Source organism: Centroberyx gerrardi, chromosome 22, assembly GCF_048128805.1.
Source record: "Centroberyx gerrardi isolate f3 chromosome 22, fCenGer3.hap1.cur.20231027, whole genome shotgun sequence".
Taxonomy (NCBI): domain Eukaryota; kingdom Metazoa; phylum Chordata; class Actinopteri; order Beryciformes; family Berycidae; genus Centroberyx; species Centroberyx gerrardi.
This window is the reverse complement of record NC_136018.1, coordinates 13,269,534-13,292,314: the sequence shown is the minus strand read 5'-3', so window position 1 is coordinate 13,292,314 and position 22,781 is coordinate 13,269,534. Positions and strand designations below refer to the sequence as shown.

The window sequence follows — 22,781 nt, the reverse complement described above, 5'->3', positions numbered from 1 at the left end:
ATATTCATATCTGTGCCAAATGTGTCAAAATTCAGAGGAAAGTTAAAAGAGCACACATCACAGTGGCTTTAGAGAGCAGAGAATAAAAACAAAACCTTAAAATAACATGAGTATCCACTGACTGGTGCTGGCTCAGGCAGACGTCCCAGATACAGAGGCTCCTTTCTCCCCCCCCTGTGATGCCCTGTTTGGTCTCATCGGGGTGGAAGCTGATCCCAGACGGCCAGTCGGTGGGACCGTCCCATGCAGCAATCAGATCTCCCTCTGGTATTTCCCAAAGCTTCTACAGTTGGTTACCACTTGAGGAAGCTTTGAGATAATAACTAATTCATAATAAGGCAATTATATCTAGTAGAATATGGCTAACCTTAGTAGGCCGCATCAGGTTGAAGAAATTCCCTTGAGTGTGTCGCTGTGGGGGAAGCTGTCTTGGCCTTGGTGGGAACATTAGCATCTGAATCCTTGGGGTGTCTGGAGATCTTGGCTGGCTCTTTGGATGGGTTGTCTCTCTCACACCTGACTCCCCTGTCTTGTTTGAGGCTTTGACCCTCTTCACCTGTACCAATACAGGAGGGGATGTGTGAGGGAGGAGGGGCAGTTGCCTGCAGGCGGGTCGCTTGGCCTAACGCCTTGTCCCTCTCCAAACTCACCAGCATCTTCTGCCTCAAAACAGTCTGGTATTTTTCATTCATCTGCTTTATTGCTGGTTCATGGCTGGCGCAATGCACCTTCAGCTTTCTCATCTCCTCGATGAGCCTGTTCTTCTCCTGAACCACTCGCTTATGCTGCAGGCGGTGGAAATCCCTGGCTTTCTGGACCTTCAGCAGTGTCTCTGCTGCGGCCGAGGCTGCCAGCTGGTACTCCTTCCTCTCCCGCTGCGCGTTTTTCAACTCGCTGTCCAGACGCTGGTTCTGGATGTACACAGCTGGCACCAAGCCGACCCGCTCTGTATTTATTAGCCCTTTCTGCACCATCTCGTTCCACTCAGTTTGAAAACAATCCAACGTGTTTGCCATGTCCATTTTGTGGAGAAAGTTGCGTAAGAAGTCGTCCACCGCTTCAGGCTGGTCTGAGGCAGGGGGCTTTGAGTCCAGTCTGGCGGCAGCAGGGGCGCTGGCCTCTGCCCGGTCCTGGATAGCTCTCACCGTTGCCTCCAGGTCTTCCTCTCCCTCTGTCAAGCTCCAGTCGTCTTCTATAGCCACTTCCTCATACTGAAAGTCATCATCAGCGTCCGCCGGAATCATCACAGGCTCATGATAAAATGAATCTGCTTCTTGTTTTTTGGATGTTGTGGTCATTATTGGAGTTAGCGCTCAGTTGATACCGGTGTAGCGAGAAAAAGTTTGATGTTGCTATGGATACCAGACGGCTTCCGCTGCTGCTGCTGCTACTACCGTTGCCAGACTTTCAACGCGAGATTTTTCGAGTTCACGTTTGTCTGCCCGTCATCAAACAATCATGGCGGACTATCGAGAGGCGCCCTTGGCCACTCGGCCAAAAACATTGGATCCAAATGAATATTTCAACCTTTCGCCGGACCAGCGACGTGCCGAAGAGGACAGGGCAGCAATTCGAGCGAATCTGAAGAGGCAATACCAGATGCAGCTCAATAACCCGCATAGAAAAGAGCTCATTGTAAGTGGCAATGTCAGAGCCCCCTTCAAGATGGCTCAGGCTATTTGCTGAAATGCTAATGGAAGCAAGTCAGAACACATTAAAATTGACTACTAGACCCAGCATAATTATATAAAATAACTAGTTTTAGAGTTCAATGCCCATGTTTTATCGGTATTTATGTGTTAACGTGCACACTGACATAATTGGATGGATGGTAGCAAAGTTGTAACGTAGGTGCTCTTGAATTGTGAGTAGCCCAGTGAGTAGGCTAGTTTGAAACCGGTATTGGTAGTAGAAGCAGCACTAGTGACAGTTACCAGCACCATGGGACTTCAGAAGAGGTTAGTCTCCAACGTTAGCTGCCCTGGTATCAGCTGTCACCTCCAGTGTAAAGGCCTGAAACCCAGCTCCCCCCTACACACACACACACACACACACACACACAAAAGTTGTAACAATTCTTGTGTCAGTCTGCATTAGTCCACTGTGATTATTGTCATTCACATAGATTCTTCAAATGGTAACACTGTCTTGTATTCTAACACCAAAATTTAACTGCTATTGACTTGTCAATTTGCTGTAGTCAACATAGTGAGTGATCCAAGGAGTTCTGTATCAGCCTGATTTTTATTATATTATCTTCAGTCTGCTCTTTTTGTTGTAGTAATGTGTTGTATTATCTTAAATACGTTGTATTTGTTCTGTTCATATCTTTATTATCTTTTTCTTTGCTGCTGCAATAACTCAGTTTCTCCAGGGGGGATCAGTGAAGTTTCACCTGTTTGTTTTGTCGTTACAGGAAGACCCTGCCCTGACACGCTGGGTATATGCGCGCACCAACCCCTACCCCCACTTCAGGCCCACAAACAAGACATCTCTGTTGGGTGCTCTGTTTGGAGTTGTACCTCTCTTTGCCCTCTACTACACCTTCAAGACAGACAGGGTATGAGACAAGACGCACTGCACTCTCTCCTTTCTGGACATATCTGGGGTCGTTCATTTCTCACCATTTACAATCTAGGACAGAAAGCTTGACTTTGACCAAGCCATACATATAATTTTTGAGATAGGACAATCACCCCCCATACTATTTTCCTGCTTATTTGGATAGTAGGAAAGCTTCGATTGCATCAGAGTGGGTGAGACACAGGTTGTAACGAGTTTTTATTCTCAGCCAGTGAATGTAACTGTGGCTCCAGAAGCAGCAGGTTTAACAACTACACCATCTCTTGGCAAAAAGCATATATATTAAATACTATGGAGGTCAATAGCAAATCCTGTGTTTATAACCAGAACCAAGGAAGACAAAAAGGAGACAAAAGAAAGACAAAAGACCATGAAGTTAATCTTAGTAACCACTGGCTGCCACCTACCAGAGCTTTCTCTCATGTGTCCTAACTACTGTCGTTTTCTCTACTTGGCAACTGTTCAGTGTACATATATAGTGTAGTATGTATATGACATGTACTGTATATGATGCTAAGTGAAGCCCTTTGAGACATGCTTGTGATAAAGGGCTATATAAATAAACAAGACTAGACTAGACTAGACTTCAGTGCCGAGCTGAGAATTAGTTGTCAAAGCGTCAGTGATTTATCTTGTCTTAATAATTTAAACTTATCAATCACTCCTAAGTTAAGTTGAGCCGTCATACACATTTCACTATATAATGCAAATGCTTTACAAACCACAAGTGACACTACCATCAAATTTCTTTTACTGTGACTACCATGATTGCTAACTTTTCAAACTGACATGAACACGGTGGAGCACGGTGCTGCTGTTGTCATGAGCCATTTTATTTTGCATAGCCTCTCTTCCATCTAATGAACGTACTGAATGTCTAATGCTTGCACTTGATGCAATAGCAGTTAGGGCAAAAAGTAAGCTTATCAGTAATGGTGAAAACTACACCATTGCAGTTGGCAGTGTGCAATGTACAAATGTGAAGATTTAAAAAGAAAAGTAACAAAAATTGCATTTTGCAGTGAGAAACGGTGAGGGAGCTTTACCATGTTTTGGCTCTAATAGCAGTTTTCACAGCTCATGTTGATACTTTGATAATGCCATTTACAGGGATATTTTTGCAAGATGATCTTACCATGAAAATTTGATACTGGGTTATGCATGGGTCTCTTAGACCTCTGAAAAGCTATATAGTTGAGGACTGTAGTCGCTCAGTTGATCTGGTCTTGTTCTTTTCCACCATTCCATTCACATTAGAAGTGAATGTTTCATCTGAAATGCTGCCTGCCTTCATTTTCTCCCCTATTGTCATGGAGATTCACCCTCTAAATCCTTACCAATAGAAATGTCAGCGAGACTTTGGTGCAATTGTCAGACTGCTGGGCTATCATGTTCGGCTCTCTCTCCATTGGGAGGAAAAAAAGGCACGAAAATCATAAAACGCTCATTTATAAAACATTCAGTCGAGAAAATGTCTAGAAGGGTGAAGAGGGTGTAGGTGATATAACTTTGTTGCTATGGCAACTGTACTAAATCGTCTCTTTGTCATCTGTTTCCAGGATAAGAAGGAGGAGAAGATCAAGGCTGGGACCCTCGAGCGCAAGTTCAGTTTGTCATCATGAGCTCTAATCTATACAGACCACCTATATGTTCTAGTGATAATGCCAGTGTGTATAATTATTATTGACCGAATAAAAATATGTTGTCAAAAACCAATGAAGTGGCTTTGATTGCTATTACAAAATAGTGAATGGTGGAAAAAAGCACATGAAATTGTGAAATGCATTCACAATTTACTGTAATGGAACCATAAGATAGACTTACATATTGACCTGCAGGCTTTGTGGCAGTAAGGTTTAACTCTGAAACAGACTTTGAGTGGATTTACACAGGAGCAGGAAGCCTTTTTAAATTTGGGGGGCCAGGGTAGCCTAAGTGTTAGAGAAGGATGCTGGTGACAGTAACATCACCAGCTCGAAGCCCTGGCCACAGCTATGAAAATCTGGACAGGTAAAGTGAATGAGAATGAGACTACCAAACTGTTCCAGTGTAGTTATTCAATGGTAGGAGACTGGTGGTGTGTCACTGTACGAGTGAAGCAGGATTTTACCAAGCAGATCTTCCTGGATCAATAAAGGTTATAAAAAGAAAATTAATCATGTAACCTACATATGATTGTTTTTTTATTTCGAACATGGGGAAAAAATAGATCTCGGTCACACAAGTTTGATCAGATTTTTGGTTCTCGTGCAAGTCCCACCTTAAAGGTCTGCATAGAATTAATCACTTTTATCTTGGCGTAGTTTAATAAACAGACCAACTGAAATGACATGAAGAAAGCCAAGTTCAAAGACACAAGATGGAATTTCATTTAATAAAGTAAAATGAGGGTTTTTTATCTTGATATAACAACTGTATGCGGGTACTTGATCCAAACATCATCTGTGTCACTTTACTGTTTGCATATAGGAATGACCTCCTCTCCGGTTTGTCTGTTGATATCCTGTCTGTCTACTGTTTGCTGGGCCTCCAGTTGGGGTTAAAGTGACTGCGGAGAGGCTCCCAGCACTGGTAGTAGCTCTTGTCCAGCCTCTGGCACGTTTCTAGACCCCACTTGGTCACTGCCATACTGAAGGACGACTCAAACATGAAAGCCTGAGGGAAAGAAAATTACAGGTTACAAACTGTTCTGGTGTTCAGCAGGTCTTCACCTTTGGGTTGGAATGTGTATCGAGTTCAAGCTGATCAGCTCTAGAAAGTGTTGAAATCAAATCAAAACGCTTATGGTGTATGAGTTTTGCTACTTCTGTCGACTTTGGAACTTAATTTATTTTACCATGGTTCCCTCAGCCACCCTCTCTGGTTTGAGACTGGCAGCGGTGCTCTTCTCGAAGCAGCCGGCGTCAGGGCCGTGTGGGGTCATCAAGCTGTGGAGACTGCCCCCTCCCGGCTGGAAGCCCTCCTCTTTGGCCTCGTAGTGGCCCTTGATCAGACCCATGAATTCACTCATGCAGTTCCCTAGAGTCACAAACAGGGGGAGCTGTGATGCAGCGCTGTACAATGTGCTTTAAACACAAGCTAAGAGGGAGCATGTGCAACACCAATATCCACTAGATGGCCATAAAGGTCTATGGTGAAAACAGACAAAAGGTGTTGAGGCGGTGCGGTAGTGCTTCAGTTGAAAAGTATAGCAGGTTGATTGATATGAGCTACTGTCTTTGACGCTTGATGGGTGACATTGCAGTACGCCCAGTGGTCAGAAACATGCAAGAATGGAAATTTTTGTGTCGCCTTGCTCATGGTTGGTTGTTTTCATTCTGGAGTTGAGCAAAATTGCCCTCACTAGACAGAATTTGATCTGGGTCTGATGGAAATGGCAGCCAAATAACCCCACCGAGCTTGTTCTTACAATGCTTGTTTCCACCTGTATGACAGTCTACCACTCGTCTCCTGCAACAAGTAAACAAAGAACACTTTCAAGTTAAAGCAAAGTGTGTTATTGCGGTCTTACGGTGATAGTATGGCGGACGGAAGGTGTGGTCGGCCACGCCCCAGCGCGGGGGGAAGATGACGAAGTCGGCAATGGCCACACCTGGCCGTGTGGATTTGGCAGTCAGCACAGTGAAGATGGAGGGATCCTGCAGGTCGATTGTAAGTAGGACAACATGTGATTTGTGAGGGTGTGTTTGTGTATTGAGAGAGATTAATTTGTTCACTTATTCAATCAGCTCAATAACTTTTTCAAGGCATTCTGGGTTTTTCAGTGTTGTCATTTTGGAGAAAACTTTCCAATCCACCACCTGAGGTGACTGAATTATCATGGGTTCATCATCAAGTATAATGAACCCAAGCTTACGTATATTTAGAACTATGCGTATGTGTGTACATTCAACAATTTCGTGAACGTGTGTATGTCTGTGTGTTTAAGTATGCCATGACTCTCACCGCATGGTCGAAGGCCACACAGTTGATGACCATGAAGTTCTCCAGGTTGTATTTGTACGGCGTGTAGTTCCCATGCCAGGCTACAACATTAAAGGGAGAGAAATCCTACACACACAGAACAACACAAATAAGACTAGTCTACCAAGCAACAAACACAAAAGGCTTTTCAGGGGGGAAAAAGGAACAATGAATAATGTCTTTGTAATCTTAAATTCCCAGACAGAGCACTTCATGACATAAAGAGAAAAAAAAACCCTGGTCGTAATGAAAAGGGTTGATTGTGAAAGAGGGTGTGCTTTCTTTCATTCTTTTTTTCTCTTTCATTCCCCCTGTTCTTTGTGATACAAGGCTCCAGGCATTATGGGGTAATTGGCTTCACAATCAAACTTTCCCAAACTTTGAGCATTTTGACGCACACAGCAGCGCAGCGATGGGGAGGGAGCAGCAGTTACAGTGCGTGTGTAGAGATATTTCTTTATCTTGATTGTTAAAACCACAGCAATTTTATATAGCTTCTCTGTTCTGATAATGTCACTGCGAAAGAGACATTCAACAGCAGCTCTAAAATCAATATAGTTCATTACAACTCAAGCAGCCTCCAGAGTGACCTATATGCACCTTACACACACACATGTACGCACACACACACACACCCATGTACGCTCACACACACACAAAACACACACTACACGCTTAATACACCCTCACAATAAAACCGCACACACACATAAGCAGGGATACACACGTGCATAAGTACAATCACACACATTATATAACCAATATACACCCACAAACGCTTACACACACACACCACACACACACACACACCACACACACACACAAACAAAGTAGTTGCCGTACACAAAGGTGTTTTGGGGAACCCAACGCAGGTAATCTCTTGGACATTCAGTTGTGATAACTCCACTACACTCGATTAAAATGAAGAGAGAGATTGGGGGGAGGAAGCACTTGCACACACACACGCACACAAAACACAAACATATTGGCCCAGTCAAGCAAATAATAAGTTAATTTGAGCAATTTCAGCGCTCTGCGGGGGAACCGAACAGCAGGACAAGACGGCAGCAGCATCTTCCCTGAGATGAGGCCCGCGTCCCCCCTTATTTTCCTCCATGTTACCCCAGTAGCCCCACCCTCCAGGCTCGGGGAGGGGTGGACACCAGGAAGAGAGTGTCAGGTGCAGCCACCAGCCTCCAACTCTGACCCCCAACAGATAAAAGGAGGAATGGGGATGGGGGGGGGGTATCGAGGGGCAGAGAGCAAGGAAAAAGTGTTTGTTTTGCTACAAAAAGACGGTATCCTGCCCTTGTGTATTTCCGACAATGAATAATGACAGTGTGGTCTGACATGGTTTCCACGGTTACCTCCACCCACCCGCCTCCCCCCACCCCCGACAACCTCTCCTCCCACCTCCTCCCTGTCTCTGTAAAAAAAAAAAAAAAAAAAAAACTCCTGTCAGCCATTATGAGTCGATCCAATTACGCGCCCGACAGGACGTTTCAGTGGGGGAAAATCATTCCCCGAGTGAAATATGCTGAAATTAATGCTTAACTCGGGAAAGGTTTTTCCTACCATGCAAAGCGATAAAGGTACGCTGTCTGTAACTCCAGAATGCGTTAACTAATTATGAGTGATTAAGACTCATAAGGGAGTCGAGGCGGAAGCCTGCTGAATGAGAACAGCTAACGATTCCATATTAAATCATCAGGGATGGCAATTCAGTCGGCAGGAGCAGCTAATGGCTCATAAGCTTCGCATGGACAGTTTCTTGTTAGTCATTGTTGCAGTCGGATGGTGTCTTTTGCAGCAAACAAATAGGGCGAGTATCCCATATGGGTACGCCCCTGTCATACATCCTGTGGTGTAGTAGGTTCAAAATGCACAAAGGAGTAACACACCTAGATGTAAGTGTACTGATAGATACACACACACACACAAACTGAAAGGTCAGGGAACCACCTGTTGGCAGGCGAAGAGCTTCCCTTGGTACTTGTTGATGACGGTGTAACCTGTGGCCACTTTGCGATCCTCGTACCATGCAACTGGACTCAGGAAGTCCCGAGGGTTAGCGAGGCCATTGGCTCCTGCAATACACACACACACAAACGCAGGCACACACACACACACACACACACAACAAATATCATTGACTGTCCAACTTAAAAAAAAAAAATAAAAAAAAAAATTAAAAAAAAAAATTAAAAAAAAATAAAATAAAAAAAATAAATAAATCATTATCAAATCCATTAGATTTGGGGAGCAAGGTATGAACCAATTAAGAAAACAAGAGGCTATTACAAGAAACTGAAGTGAAAAGGTTGGTGTACAGATTTTGAGGATTTTTGTACGCACCTATGGGTCCCAGGTCAGGGAGTTCGAAATGGGCTCCATACACCTCCAGTATGTAGCCTCTGGTTGCTCCAAACACATCCACACTGAACCGCATCCCATGCTGGAGTGCACACAAGAAAAGTGGTGGTGAGAAGAAATATAGTGCGGTCATGTATCAAATACGGGACGTCCCAAGTAATTAGAAAGTTGCTTAGAAAGGAGGGGACAGACACAGAAATGATGGTATAGTTCTGTGAAAACAGGACAGAGGAAAAAAGTAGACTTCACCTGGACGACACAGATCTCGTTGGGCTCAACCATCATCTTTCCAAACTCTGTGGTGATCAGGATCTCACCCTGCTGGGGAACTGGAGAGAGAGAAAGAGAATTTGAGTGAGAAAGAGGAGTGAGGGTTGAGCCATCATCGCTCTTACGATCGTCTCAGCAGAAACATCCGCAGTCGTTTTCCTCACCAATCAGAAAGTCTCCATCTGAGTTGTTGAAACACCTGAAACAAGAAAAAACAAAAGAGAAAAGAAAATCAAAGTGTAACATAGACCCCAGGGTTTTATAGCCAGTTTAAATATTAAAGTATATCTGTTTGTTACATGATGGGACACATTTTCAACTGGACGTGAATGCACACACACACACAAACACACACAAACACACACCTGTCTACCATGGAGGTGTTGCAGGTGTACACGTGAATGCCAATCCCATTGCGAGATTTGGCATCCCCAGCCCCGCAGAGAGTGTGGAGTCCCTGCGAGATACAGACAGACAATCCCAATCAGTGAACGAGGAACCTCAAAATAAGGCAGTCCGTACGAAAGAAAGAAACCGCTGGGTCACACTTACAGACACAAAGTCCACTTTTTTCTCTGAGGATTTAGGAACAGTGAAGGGCAGCCATCGCATCTGTGAGAGGAACCTCAGAGTCAAAATCACTTTATTCACCAAGTACAATACATTTACAGGATCTATCTATCTATGTCTGTACCTGGTTAGGATCAGGCTCCACTTCGTTCCAGTTCTCTGTTAGATGTCCACAAGGCACTGGGGTGAAGGGCTTGTGTTTGACGGACGGCAGGATGCGGTAGAGCCAGCTGGAGAAGAGAAAAAGGACCAAGCACACATGTAACGGCTGCAACATTACTTTTAAAAATATTGAACAACTGTATTTTCCACTATGGGGTTTGGGGCAAATTAAAACAGCACTGGATCCAAAAACCTATTAGTTCATTTGAAAGCTGGCAAAAGCGACAACAAGAATCAACCACACACGTTCTAGGGGACACAGATACAGAATGGGTAAGCTCTGTTTGGTCTTGTAGTGGAAACCGGGCTCATGAAAGTGCCAGAGAGGGATGGATACCTCCTCTTGTTGGCTGGCCGCGGGCAGGTGAAGGCAGAGCCGGAGAGCTGCTCAGAGTAGAGGCCGTACGGACACACCTGAGGATTGTTCTGTGGAGACACAGCACAGTGTGGGTGTTCAGACAGGATGTGAATGTTGTGTGTATATTTTGTTGTCACTCAATTATTCATAGCCAGACCTTTCTCCTCCCTTGGTTTCACTTTGTTATAGCGATGTGTCAGTGTAGGAGAGAGGTCTGTCTAAAGGTAAAGAGTAGTTTTGTATTTCTGCATCTAATCACGATACAGGGCAGGGTCCAAAATTAGGGATTTGGTGGGCTTTGTCTTGTGTGTGCATATGAACTCATATTTGATTGCGTTTTTTGCAATCACGTGGGACACAGAGGGTAATTAGTCAAGATGTGAGGACTAAATTGTGGCTGTAGTGAGGGAATGGGAATGCCAGCTCAAGAGTGGAGGTCAGATTTGTTATTCCTCTGTGAAACATGTGGAAGAGTCTTTTTACTAAGTATTTAATGTAATCTACTTTAGGACAAAATTAAAGAAATGGAACAAATCAAGCAACCCATGATGTGTTGGTGTGTGTGTGTGCTTGTGCAAGTGTGAATGTGAACATGCATGCATGAGAGAGAGAGAGAGAGAGAGATTGTGTGTGTGTGTGTGTGTGTGTGTGTTACCTGTCCCTCGGGTAAAGATCCCGGACAGCGAGGGTCTTCAGAAGAGAACTCATTGCCAAAACCGCTCATGTACTGGAGAAGACAGACAGACACTTAACAATCAAGTTAACAGCAACTTTAAATTGAAAAAAGAAAAAAAAGAAAAAAAAAAAGAAATCATGAATACACCATGCAGCTTCATTCTAATGCAGGATAAATGTGTTCATGCTGGTTATAATTAAATTTGAAGGCTTGTCATTAAGGCTTGTCTTTCTGTTAATTGTTGTCATATTGATTCAAATATTAGATCTATGATAAAACAAACTGTAGTTATGCCCAATTTCCCCCTCTCAGCCATCCAATATTTTTTGTTATTGTGGCAGAGAAACAGACTAATTACCTTTGAGCAAATTGTAAATACCCCCCACCTCCACGGTACTTTTTTATCTAATATTTGAATTATGATAGGATTTTTACGCTGCCTAAGCCAAGGCACTGAATTGTACTCCAGCCCTGACTTCTTCCCTGCCACAGAACATCATGAACTTGGCACATAACGCAAACTAAAGGAATCGTGCTGAGTCATTGCTGGTCTGCAAAACACAGGGTATGACTCCCATATGTGCGCGTTCATGTGTCTACACAGTGCTTCCAGAGTGCGTGCGTAAAAGTTTGGGAGATTCCACTGCGTCCCTCATGAAAGGTGGTTATGTAAAGTAGGATTTCATTTAACTTGCGTGTTGATTTCGTGTTAGAGTGGCAGAAAAATGGCAGGCAACAAAACACAACGTCCAATATTTGGCGCAACTTTTACACTGCAACAACTGTCCGTTGTAACCAGTCACTTAGTCTCACGTTCATTCTTAAAATCCCACGTTTCTTAAAGTCAAACATTCTGCCAATGGGGTGAGGTAATTCCACTTTTTTCCAATGCAGTTTCACGTGTTTCAGGGATTTTCTACGTATAAGTGTCAGTATTTTGAAACAAGGCAGAACAATAGTACAGATAATTCAAGTAGCTAATGTCAAGAAAATGACGCTTTGATTCAAGGATATTCTTGACAAAAGATGATTTGCGTTGGAAACAAGTGAAATAATCTACACACAGCCAATACTAGACGAAAGTAATGTAACAAGTTTTTCAGATGTTTTGCATTGCAATTTCAGCCTCCTTTAAACCTCGCATGCAGCGCTAGAGCACATCTGGGCAGCTGCTGAATGCAGCGCTCTGATTGGTCTGAGGGGAACACCGCCCTTCAGTAAGCCGGTCTGCCTGCTGTTGCAGATATGATGGTCCAATATTAGGCTTTACCTTTAAAACCGGTGCAGAAAAGCTGTACATCTACAGATTAATTACTCTTTTCCTCTATTCTCTAAATATTAGGGCATTACAGCAAGTTTGCACTTTCATTCACCATGCCACATTATTCTTAATTTGAAACTTTTTGGGCAGTATAGGGAGAGGCAAAGCTGAAGGACTCGTAAGTAATTCTGACAGAGGAAATACTGCCTTACCTTAAGTCCAGCCATTGTGCTGTCTGTAGTAACTTTTCTCGCAGTTGTAAAAGTGCTTCAGTGTCCTGTAAATTGCTGGTTAAAAATTAACTTATTTCCTCGTCTGACTCTTAACTTGTGCTCTTCGACCAACATCCACTGCACGACGCTTGCATTCCGTTATGAAGTGAGTGGAAAAGGGGGTAGGATTTATACTCTTTCCCAATATGGCTTTAATTAAGCCTAGACATGGTCCGTGACGCAACCGTGGGGTCTCTTGCAAAGGGGAAAGGACGGGTCGGATGGCCAAAATGTGCGCAAACAAGGGCCAGTGTAGCTGCCAAGACAAACAAGACACAAGACTACAGTTTAAAACTCTGGGTGCAATGATACAGGTAGCAAATAGGACAGAAAAGGCCACAGCTTCACAGGTTGCGAAAAATAACTATAGCCTATAGGCCTAGTCCTATTTTAGAACAGCACACATATCAGTGCCTATAGGAATATCATAGGAATATTATAGTGATACCATTACGTACAATAAGGTCACCATAAATTCACTATTGATTAGACCTACAACAGACACACTTTAGGTCCCTATTGGAATATTATAGTGATCTACTATCGGAGATAAAAAAATATAAATATTGTCACTATAAATTCACTCTGGAGTACCACAGACACACTATAAGTCCCTATAGGAATGTTGTATGAATATTACAGTGATCTTTCATGAAGGTCATGTGTTGACTATGCCGGTGACTGCTAGTGCAAACAGAAGTGCCTTCATGCACATCCTCACGTCCCGACTTACTGCAAAACAAACGAACCCATGACATCTAGGTCTATTTCTATCACACATAGCCTAATGAATAAATCTGCACAATTTAATACTTACCCTTTTTTTTTTTTTTTAGATTAGGCTACACGGTTTTTATTCTGAAAGTGAAATGTTTATCTGAGCCTTATTTGTCCTCTTGATGAAAGCAGCGTCCATTGCAGGCTACATTCCCCTTTGGATTTTATGCTCTGAGGTCATCAAGCTGTCTTTAATTTTGTCATGCTTAACACGTGCTGAGTTACCATTTTATTTGGAGGGAGTTATCATTCATGTAGCTGCATAATTAATTGATTTCTCTTAAAACCAACATTATTCATTGGATGTCCTCTGAATGCTGCACTATACGGGCCAGCAAGCAATTGATTTTTGATATGAACAACAGCGAGGCCTCCAAAAGGCCCGCATTACCCTACGCAAAATTTATTCAGTTCATTTTTCGAAATAGATGGTCAAACTAGGGGTATCTAATGTCCCCCATGCAGCATGTATCAAAAAGAATCAATTTCCCCTTTCTCATTCTTGCCTCGATTCCCCTCTTGTCTATTTCTTTTCTTTTTGGGAGGTGTTGGGGAAGGGTAAATGATGGCAATTCTCATAGCGAGGCGCAAATAAACTCGGCGCGGCAGAAGTAACTGTTCTCCGGCGAGGCGTGCAGTCAGGCCCGGGCCCCCCGCTGGCAGGCAGTCAGGGTGCTGTGCCAAAGACGAGAAAGCCCAATGGCAGGAAAATATCACGTCCCAGTCTCCGGAAATTGATCTGCTCCTTGTATGGAGAAAGAAAATGAACGATTTTAATTTCGTCCCCGAGTTTGATGATAGAATTCTAGAGTATTTGGGTCCTATCCGGATGGGGCCTGTGTGTTTTAAGACGGAGAGAAATAGCTGTAGATGGGAGAAAGGAGACTATTGCCTACCGACAGTTATATCTATGCATGCGTGAGTGGGCCATAAATGCTTTGTTATTAGATGCCTGCTGGACTCAATGGCTTGATGGTAAATGGTATTCTTAAACTCACCTGGCACACAATCTATCCCCATATATATGCATAAACAAGCAATCACACACACATACACACACACACACTTACACACCTATCCTTCTGTGATGTGATGACATCATTTAGCCTTTAAACACAGATGGAGACATAGCACATGCTTGCATGCACACACCCACACACACGCACACACACACACATGCTGGCACATACCACACACGCAGGCACACACACTGAAGATATTCGTTTCCCACCCCTTTTCCTCTATTTTTTTTACCCTGACCTTAGGCCTGACCTAGCCCACATGATGGTACCAAGGCTGAGGACTCTCTGTGTTGTTAATGTTCACACAGAGACACAGAATAATGTAATAGGCCCAGTGTTTCAGACAGAAACTGAAGCATATGAATTTCTAGTTCCAGTTCCCTCCAACCTCCAAATCTGTAAATTAAAAATGCTCCTCACAGGTTTCTGTCCAAGTGAGTCAAGGATAACAGTTGAGTAATAATCTCATTGGTTATATACAGCTCACATGACGTTTTCATATGAACATCAATGGCACAATTTTGCTTCACATTGATTAACTCAATGTTGAGGCTCCAAGCTAAAACCCAGGAGCCCAAAATTACCAGTCTTCACACTGCCAATATACTTCACATAGATAATGCATAATTCATCTGCATTTGCAATGCTAAAACTTTCACTGAAATCAATAGGAAGATTAGCTCAGTGAGAACGCACTACTGCAGAACCCATGTGAACAATACGACGCAGAGCAGCGAGAGAGTGACATAGTTTATGTTTAGCTTGTTTTGGCTTGTCATGAGTCATTTGCTAAGCCAACAATGTATTACACACTCTATCAGAGTATCCTGGGCTGTGGCTAAAAAGCGTATTGAGACTGAACATCTGATATGATTTATACATACATCACAGCCAGTCAAAACAGTTATGGTTCATAATTCATCCAGGGATTGTAAGAGATTGATCAACCCTTAAAGGAAATATCTGGCCAAATACTTGGAGTTATAGTGGGCAAAGAAGGCTTTCACCTGAGACAGAGCAAGGGTTTATATTTGCCTATTTGTCACAGAAGCTACATTTACCCAGATTAGAATTTATATGAAAATCAAGTGTCATTTTGATTAAAAAAACAACAACACAGAATAGTTGAATAGTAGCAGCAACAAATTAGCAGGAATTTACACACTTTCCTGCCATCTATTTTCCTTCCACAGTAATGAGTAATCCTTTTGTCTGTGTACAGTTTATATTGATACAGACTGCTGGACGGAGCATTTAGCAGGGAAAAAGCAGGCATCAGATATACTCTTTTAGACGCAAAGCAAAGCAAAACAAAACAGTACATTATAGATTATAGGTTGATGTTGAACTGAACTAAGCATACTAAGCAAAAAAATCTTTGTATTTTGCAGTCAGTTACAGCTATGTATGATTTGGTAAACACACCAAGGAAACACAGAAAAAAACACTGAAACTTAACTGTGAACTTCTTTTGAAGGGCAGAAGTGTACCGGACTTCTGAAGTTTTCCCACCTGGCCTGATCTTGTGTATCAATAATAGATAACTGCTGTATTTTGGTGTCAAATCTAACACAACGGATAGCTTGGATTTTGTAATTACAGCCCTGTTACACACTATTGCAGTTTAATGTTAAATGACTCCTGACATAAGCTATCCAGTACCACACACACAGTCACACACACACACACAGAAACACACACACACACATTTGACAGCTCCATTTAACGCTGATTAGATTTGCAAGGACATGTAGTATACCCTCTCTGTGTCTCCTGTGACTTCTCTCTCTCTCTCTCTCTCTCCCTCTCTCTCTCTCTCTCTCTCTCTCCCTCTCCCCCTGAGTACGTTGAGTATCTCCTGAATCCTATCTATCGTGGTAATGTTATGCAAATGGTTTAATATGAAGATAAAAGACTGTTGCAGCGTGTGGTGCTCTCCTGGTTCACAGCCTCGCGTTTCCACGACGATAGCTCTAACGAGGAGGGCACTATTTGGGAGTCGTTAAATGATGGCCTTCCTGACATGCACCCGCTCACCACCGCCGCCACCCGCCCCGCGTTGGCCATTAAAGCGGTTCACACCCACACCAAGACACACACTGCAGACGCCTTTTAGCGCCGGCTCCCAGTTTCTTACACATCACAGTGTCACAGAATAGAAAATTACACTCTCCTCCCACAGAGAAAATTGCTTTGGAATTGCTTGGTTATAAAGATGTGCTTTAAAGAGAGGGGGGTGCATGCAATAAAAAAAGGACACACACAAACACAATTACTTAAGCACTCTAAGGACAATTCTCACAAGTTAATCAGAGGATTTACCAATTATTGATGTCAAAAGGGATTTTATTGTGTCTGTTTGTGGCCTATGTGCATATATGTGTTTGTCTTTGCATGCAAGATAATAAGTATAGTATGTATTTCTCTGTTGTTGTTTGTATGTGTTGAATAACGGTGGAGCATAATGCACATGAATAGCAACAGGTATATTACCATCTCCAAATGAGAGTGAGTTGTTGCTTTATGTGCAGCCACAAATAAGATATTTTAAGCAAAACAAGACCTGAAAACAGCTATCAACAGCCTAGATGATGTAAGGAAAACATCAGAGATATACTGTAGCACAGATGGAAGTGCAGGACTGAAGACAACAAGGTGAAGGGTGTATCAGCCTCAAGAGACAGGAGAGGCGTGACAAAGATGAAAGGGAGAAAAGGCAAAGTGGAAAATAGTAGAGAAGACAGAAAGAAGGAGACCGGGGATGTGAGTGAGATGGCGCGGCGAAGGTAAGTGAAGTCTCAGCGGACAAGGAAGGAGCAGGAAGTATAGAGGGCGATGAGTGCCTGAGAAGAGCTGCAGATGTACAACAACAATACTGCGTGATGAGACGTGGCTCTGCAGGCTGGAGAGAGCAGGAGGACACCTGTAGCAGAGGACACAGATGTGAACAGAAAGGATGTTTGGAGCACTGTAGGTCACTCAATTTCCTCGCTAATATTGAAAATAATAGAATCTGCTTCGAAGGGAGACGCTCCCTCTTCCTGGAGGGAGAAAATTGCTGTAGAATGGTTTTCAAAAGTAGGTTATGTAACTGTATTTATTATACATAGGAGAAGATATATTGGATGGTAGTAGCATTGCAAAGCTATAGCAGCTCAATCACTAGCACTGTTAAAATAATATACCACTCAAACCATGTAAGCACCTGAAAACCAAGCATTTCAAGCTGTCAATTTGACAAAGGAGTAGCTTGTGAATATGTATGCATGGCTGTCTAATATATCTTCGTATTCACCTCTGCAACCTGTTACCCTCTGGAGATGAGCTGCAGTGGCCCTGTGAGCTGGTATGAGGCAAGTCGAGCCAAAATGTCTGCCTATAGGATATACTGTCACGCTGGCTCTGGATCCTACCCAGCAACTCATCAGACACCTCATCACAAATAGAATTAGCTCCCCGGTCAGGACCAAAATGGCGGTGGCTGGGTGTTTTGGAGGGAAGCATAATGGCATCGGTGCTAGTAGTGTTTTCCTCGTAGGGGAACCGAGGGGCAGGGTTGTGTATCAGTCCAGAAACTTAGTGTGGTGCCAGTTATTCTATTCCCCCCTCCCACTAGACCGAGAAGACCGATGGAGAGGATGCCTCTAAATCTGTAGTTTAGGTAGGTAGTTTGGAGGGGTGGTGCGAGATGTGAAGAGGGAAACTTGAGGTGAATGGTCTTTGGACAAGGAATGAGTGTGTTCAGCACCAGAGAACGAAGAGGGTGTGTTTATGTCTGTGTGTTTGACCGTGCTCCGCACAAGTGTGTGACCGCAAGTGTGTGTGACTAATGTTATATCAATCTGTGAGTGATTGTGTGTGAGTTTGTGTGTGGGTGTGCGCGCACACATATCTCGTGAGTCTCAGTGTATGTGTGTGTATGTGTGTGTCTGTCCCCAGCACCATCATTAGGTCGTAGGCAGTCCCAGTGTTGGGGGTGTAGCTCGGCTGCTCCCGCGGCCTCTCAGGCCAATTTAGGGGGAGAAAAGCACTTCGATCCTGGCCTGCAAGTCTGAGGGTCCCCAGCGGGGGGCAGCGCAGCCCTGCAATCTATATTGGATTTATTCCTTTCCCATCTACAGGCCCCACACACCCCACAGAGAGGAAGTCTCAACTGCACTCTCTCTGTCCCCTAAGACAATATGTTATGGTACACACATGAGTACACATAATCGTGTAAACTCACACAGGCACACACATGCAGCGACACACACACTGAACACACACACACACACACACACACACACCTAGTCTATCTTCAAGGCACACTCCCCCACAGCAAGGAAGTTATAACAGCACACTTTCTGTCCCTGTGGGGGTTGTCCCAGGGTCAAGATATACTGGGATTTAGACTGAGAGAGTGAGGGGTAAAGAGAGAGAGAGAGAGAGAGAGAGAGAGAGAGAGACACAGAAACAGAGTAAGTTGTTATTTGAGGATGACCACTGTTGCTCTCATGGAAAATATTGTTCTGATTAATAAAGGCCAAGGTCTAAAATGCATTTTTATCACATTAAAGCAAGAAAAAAAGAATTTACATAAAACTCAGACAAGGTCAGGGAGAAACGAGGTTCTTAATTTAGTCTAATCAACTGTCATTTGCATCGCGCCATTTGCGCAAGGTATTGCCACTAACTGAATAAATGGACTTCTTCAGACTCAAGGGGGGGCACTCCGGTTTTGATAAGCTGGCAAGATAACTGATTTGCATATATTACTTTGATTATCTCATTACCAGGATGATTCTTGCGGAATTTATGACACTCGCGCAATCGAATTAAAATGAAGGCACGCAATCAATAAAAGGGCAACGCGGCTATGAAAACACAAGGCACCCCAGGCTTATATGGTCAACCAGCGAAGAAGAAGAAGATGATGATGATGATGATGATGATGATGGTTATGATGATGATGAGGAGGAGGAAGAAGAGGAGGAGGAGGAGGAGGAGTGGTGATGATGGTTATGCATGCGACGATAGTGATGGTGATGATGCTGCTGATGATGGTGATGCTGCTGATGATGATGATGGTGATGATGAGGATGATGTACCTCTTCAGCACACGCGCTCTGGGACTCGGCAGTAGGCTTACGAGAGTCTCCAGCTCTTGATTCATGTGATCAAAGCAGTAATCAGGGGAGACAATGGGGGCCGTGAAATTGCCGCTCTCGGCTTGGTGACCTATCCACCTGCAATGAATCTAAGAGTGGCCTCACAGGCGGCTCATGTTCCCCCAATCGATAATAGCGTTCACATCTTTCCTCCAACTCAACCCATCTGTGGAATGGTGAAATCATGCGTAAATACGCGCACGCCTCGGATAATTTCCCAACGCAATAGCCGCTATAACCCAGTACACTCTGGAACAGATAGGCATCAGGGGCGTCAGTTCAGTAAAGCTTATGCCCAAGTCCCTGCATCTAGTGTCATTTGCCACCAAAACTTCCAGAACCGCGTATATCTGCTACATGAATTGAGGACAAGTGGAAGACTGAATGATGACCGACAACAAGATATCATCATTTGGTCAATATGATCAATTATTAGACGTCACCAAATGCACAAAGCTTGGACATAACATTGGTCCCTTGATGTGATTTTTTTTAAAATTTTAGATATGGCTTTCAAGTAGATTTCTGGCAACTTTTGCATTATCTTTGCAGATTAAATTTGGACTCGCTTAGGCTAAAGTGAGTGCTCATGTCCATTTATACCAGCCTATTAGTTGTCCTATTTGTTTGAGAGAATATTTGGAGACAACGACTCCTGCTCTCTTTTCCTAATATCTCAGTTGTCTGCGCACTTTGCGTGAATGTTACTCTTTCACAACTGGGTGCAAAGGCAAATGTCCACGTTTTAAATTCATGATGTAAATAATTATAGGCCTGGAAATTGCTTTCCTTGCGACCTTCTCGAGCAAACGAGGCCCCCCGAAATCCCCCCCAAAGAAAGCTACTTCGGTTGAAGCATTAAGTCATTAATTATTTTCCTTACATAAGGCCAAATTATCGAGTCAGTTGAACGAAATTAGAACCCTTTGTTTCTGATCAGACCGCATTACCGCTGGAAATTACGGATGATGGCTGCGTGCGCGATTGCCTTTGTTGTTCCGATCATCGCCTGTCGTTCTGAACTCGCGCTAACAAAGTCATTAAATTGACTCCCTCGCGCTCTCATTATGCGGGCTGTTAATAACCGCTAATTAACTTTGCTTACGCGCGCCTTAAAAGCCCCCCCCCCCCCCCCCCAAACACACACACACACACACACACACACACACACACACACACACACACACACGTACACACTCTCTCTCTCCTTTCCTTCCTTATTTTTCCTGCATGGCCTCTCAAGCAGAGCAAGCATCCAATTATGTCACAGCTTAAGGATGGATGGAGGATGGAGGACAAGTCGCCGTCACCAAGGCCACGAGCCAGCCGGTGTGTGTTAGACACCAATGTGCCTCTCAAATTTCAATTAGCCTACACGTGCTGCATAGGGAAACACTATGGGATCATACTGATTACTTACAGCCCGTCAACCTTAATCATTCTGGGCCGCGTTTCCCAAAAGCATCGTAAGCCTAAGATGTTGGTAAAGTACATCGTAAGAAGCATCTTAAGGTTACGGTGGGTTTCCCAAAAGCTTCTTAACTAACGATGCTCTTAAAAACTCGTCGTAGATTACGAGTGCTTCTGACCACTCGTAGAACGCAAAGAACAACGTAAGGAAGAAAAAATCATGAGGCAGCTTTATTTTGACTGCCAATGATGATTGCAGTCTACAGTAGAATATGCACACAATGTTTATAACCACGATAAAATATTTAGTAGAGTGAAAAACACTAACTGCAATTATTTAAAAACTAGGCTACGTGAAATACAGGCTACCTATATACCCAGGGTATACTCAGGATTTTCATTGTTGATTTAACGAACTTCAGCAATTGGGGGAAGTGGGGAAAAAGTGAAATAAAATACAAAATGGGTGATTTGTGGCTCTGTGTGTGTGTGTGTGTGTGTGTGTGTGTGTGTGTGTGTGTGTTGGGGGCTGTTTAAAAGAAACTTTGAATAACTTGGCGACACTTGGCACTTAATAATAACAATACAGTGACAACACTTGAGTCCCAGGCTTACTACTTGTGTTTTACCTGGTACAATGTTGTCACATCACTATCTCCTCTGTTTCTGCGCCATTGCCTTTATTTTTTAAATGTAACGTATCCTAAGCAGCACAAAATGTTATTTTGTGTATTTTCAAGGTTTTGACAAAAGGCCTATTTGTGTGGAAATTAAGGCAGTAAACCCACAATCAACCATAAACAACTATGCATTTCAAAACTGGACAGCGCGACTAACTACATTTACCTGTCAAAAGTAGTAGTTTCCAGAGCCCAATGTGCGCTCTCTCCGTCATTCAAATCCTCCCAAAGACCTTCCTTCTCTGTGCTGTGATTGGTTATCAACTGCACAACGCAGGGCGAAGCGTAAAGTAATGGAACACGACCAAACACGCACTTAAGGTAAGACGCTCTTACCTTAAGTGCTGTTTTGGGCAACGCGTGTAAAAATCTAAGATCCTTCTTAAAATTGCTCGTAGGAAACCTTCGTAACCACTAAGAACGATCGTTATTGGGAAACGCAGCCCTGTACTGTTTCAAATGAGGACCACTTGTTACAGAGAAACACAGGAACCTCTTGTGATCCATGGAACAGCACAGCACAGCACAGCACAGCACAGCACAGCACAGCACAGCACAGCACAGCATAGCATAGCATAGAATAGAATAGAATAGAATAGAATAGAATAGAATATGTAGACCATCTTAACCTAAACTGACAATAGGGCTGTAAGGCTGTAAGTGGAAGTGATGAGGGAGAGGATGAAGAAAAAGTGGTGAGTGATGAGCGGTTCTGCAAAGAATAGATAAAGAGTGTAATGGTTACCACGACGCACTTGTATGGTGTCATATGGATGGATTTGGTAGAGCAATAGAGCAGGCAGGACTTTGTCAGACTCTATCTCTCTCTCCATTGTAATGACTGGGTTATAATCATACCTGTTAGAATAGCTGACTGGTCCGTCCAGGAGATGGCGCCAGCTGAATGACTTGAAAGGAAACGCAAAACCTGCTGGCCTGGGATGGACTTCATTAGTATCACATCACTGGCGTGGATGAGACATGAGCTGAAATGGAGCAGAGAGTATGGGCGACAGCTGGTAAAAATGGATGCACCCGTGCTATAAGGTGCTTTGAATAAACAAATCCACCTACTGACATGCATAATTTCGAAATCTAGCCAACCAGATGACCCTCAGTTGATGCCAAAAAGCATTCGAGGCTCACAAAGGCAGGTTATGGACTGCCAAGCTCCAATACACCGCGGCACAGCAGCAGTGTTGCGCTTAAAATGACCAGAAATCCTGCAACCTGATGCTTCCCTTGGATATTATCAAG

General features: G+C 43.5%; 3 protein-coding genes across 3 annotated transcripts; 1 reads left to right on the top strand and 2 right to left on the bottom strand.

Annotated features, from left to right (window-relative positions):
- Positions 1-368: 368 nt before the first annotated feature.
- LOC139923871 (sperm-associated antigen 16 protein-like) lies at positions 369-1,298 on the bottom strand. Its single transcript, XM_071914754.2, has one exon. The coding sequence runs from the start codon at positions 1,296-1,298 to the stop codon at positions 369-371; it is 930 nt and encodes a 309-aa protein (XP_071770855.2).
- A 150-nt stretch (positions 1,299-1,448) lies between these two features.
- On the top strand, positions 1,449-4,299 carry ndufb4 (NADH:ubiquinone oxidoreductase subunit B4). Its single transcript, XM_071914756.2, has 3 exons — positions 1,449-1,635; positions 2,417-2,560; positions 4,143-4,299. Exons 1-3 carry the CDS (start codon positions 1,459-1,461, stop codon positions 4,203-4,205), a joined length of 384 nt encoding a protein of 127 aa, XP_071770857.1. The 5' UTR covers positions 1,449-1,458; the 3' UTR covers positions 4,206-4,299.
- Positions 4,300-4,941: 642 nt separating this feature from the next.
- hgd (homogentisate 1,2-dioxygenase) lies at positions 4,942-12,570 on the bottom strand. The gene is made up of 14 exons (XM_071914755.2): positions 12,429-12,570; positions 10,935-11,006; positions 10,259-10,347; positions 9,884-9,989; positions 9,742-9,801; positions 9,555-9,646; positions 9,354-9,388; positions 9,169-9,248; positions 8,902-9,001; positions 8,509-8,633; positions 6,529-6,633; positions 6,095-6,221; positions 5,420-5,601; positions 4,942-5,238 (listed from the first exon to the last, which is right to left on the bottom strand). The coding sequence occupies exons 1-14, from the start codon at positions 12,441-12,443 to the stop codon at positions 5,095-5,097; spliced, it is 1,332 nt and encodes a 443-aa protein (XP_071770856.2). The 5' UTR covers positions 12,444-12,570; the 3' UTR covers positions 4,942-5,094.
- Between the last annotated feature and the right edge of the window lie 10,211 nt (positions 12,571-22,781).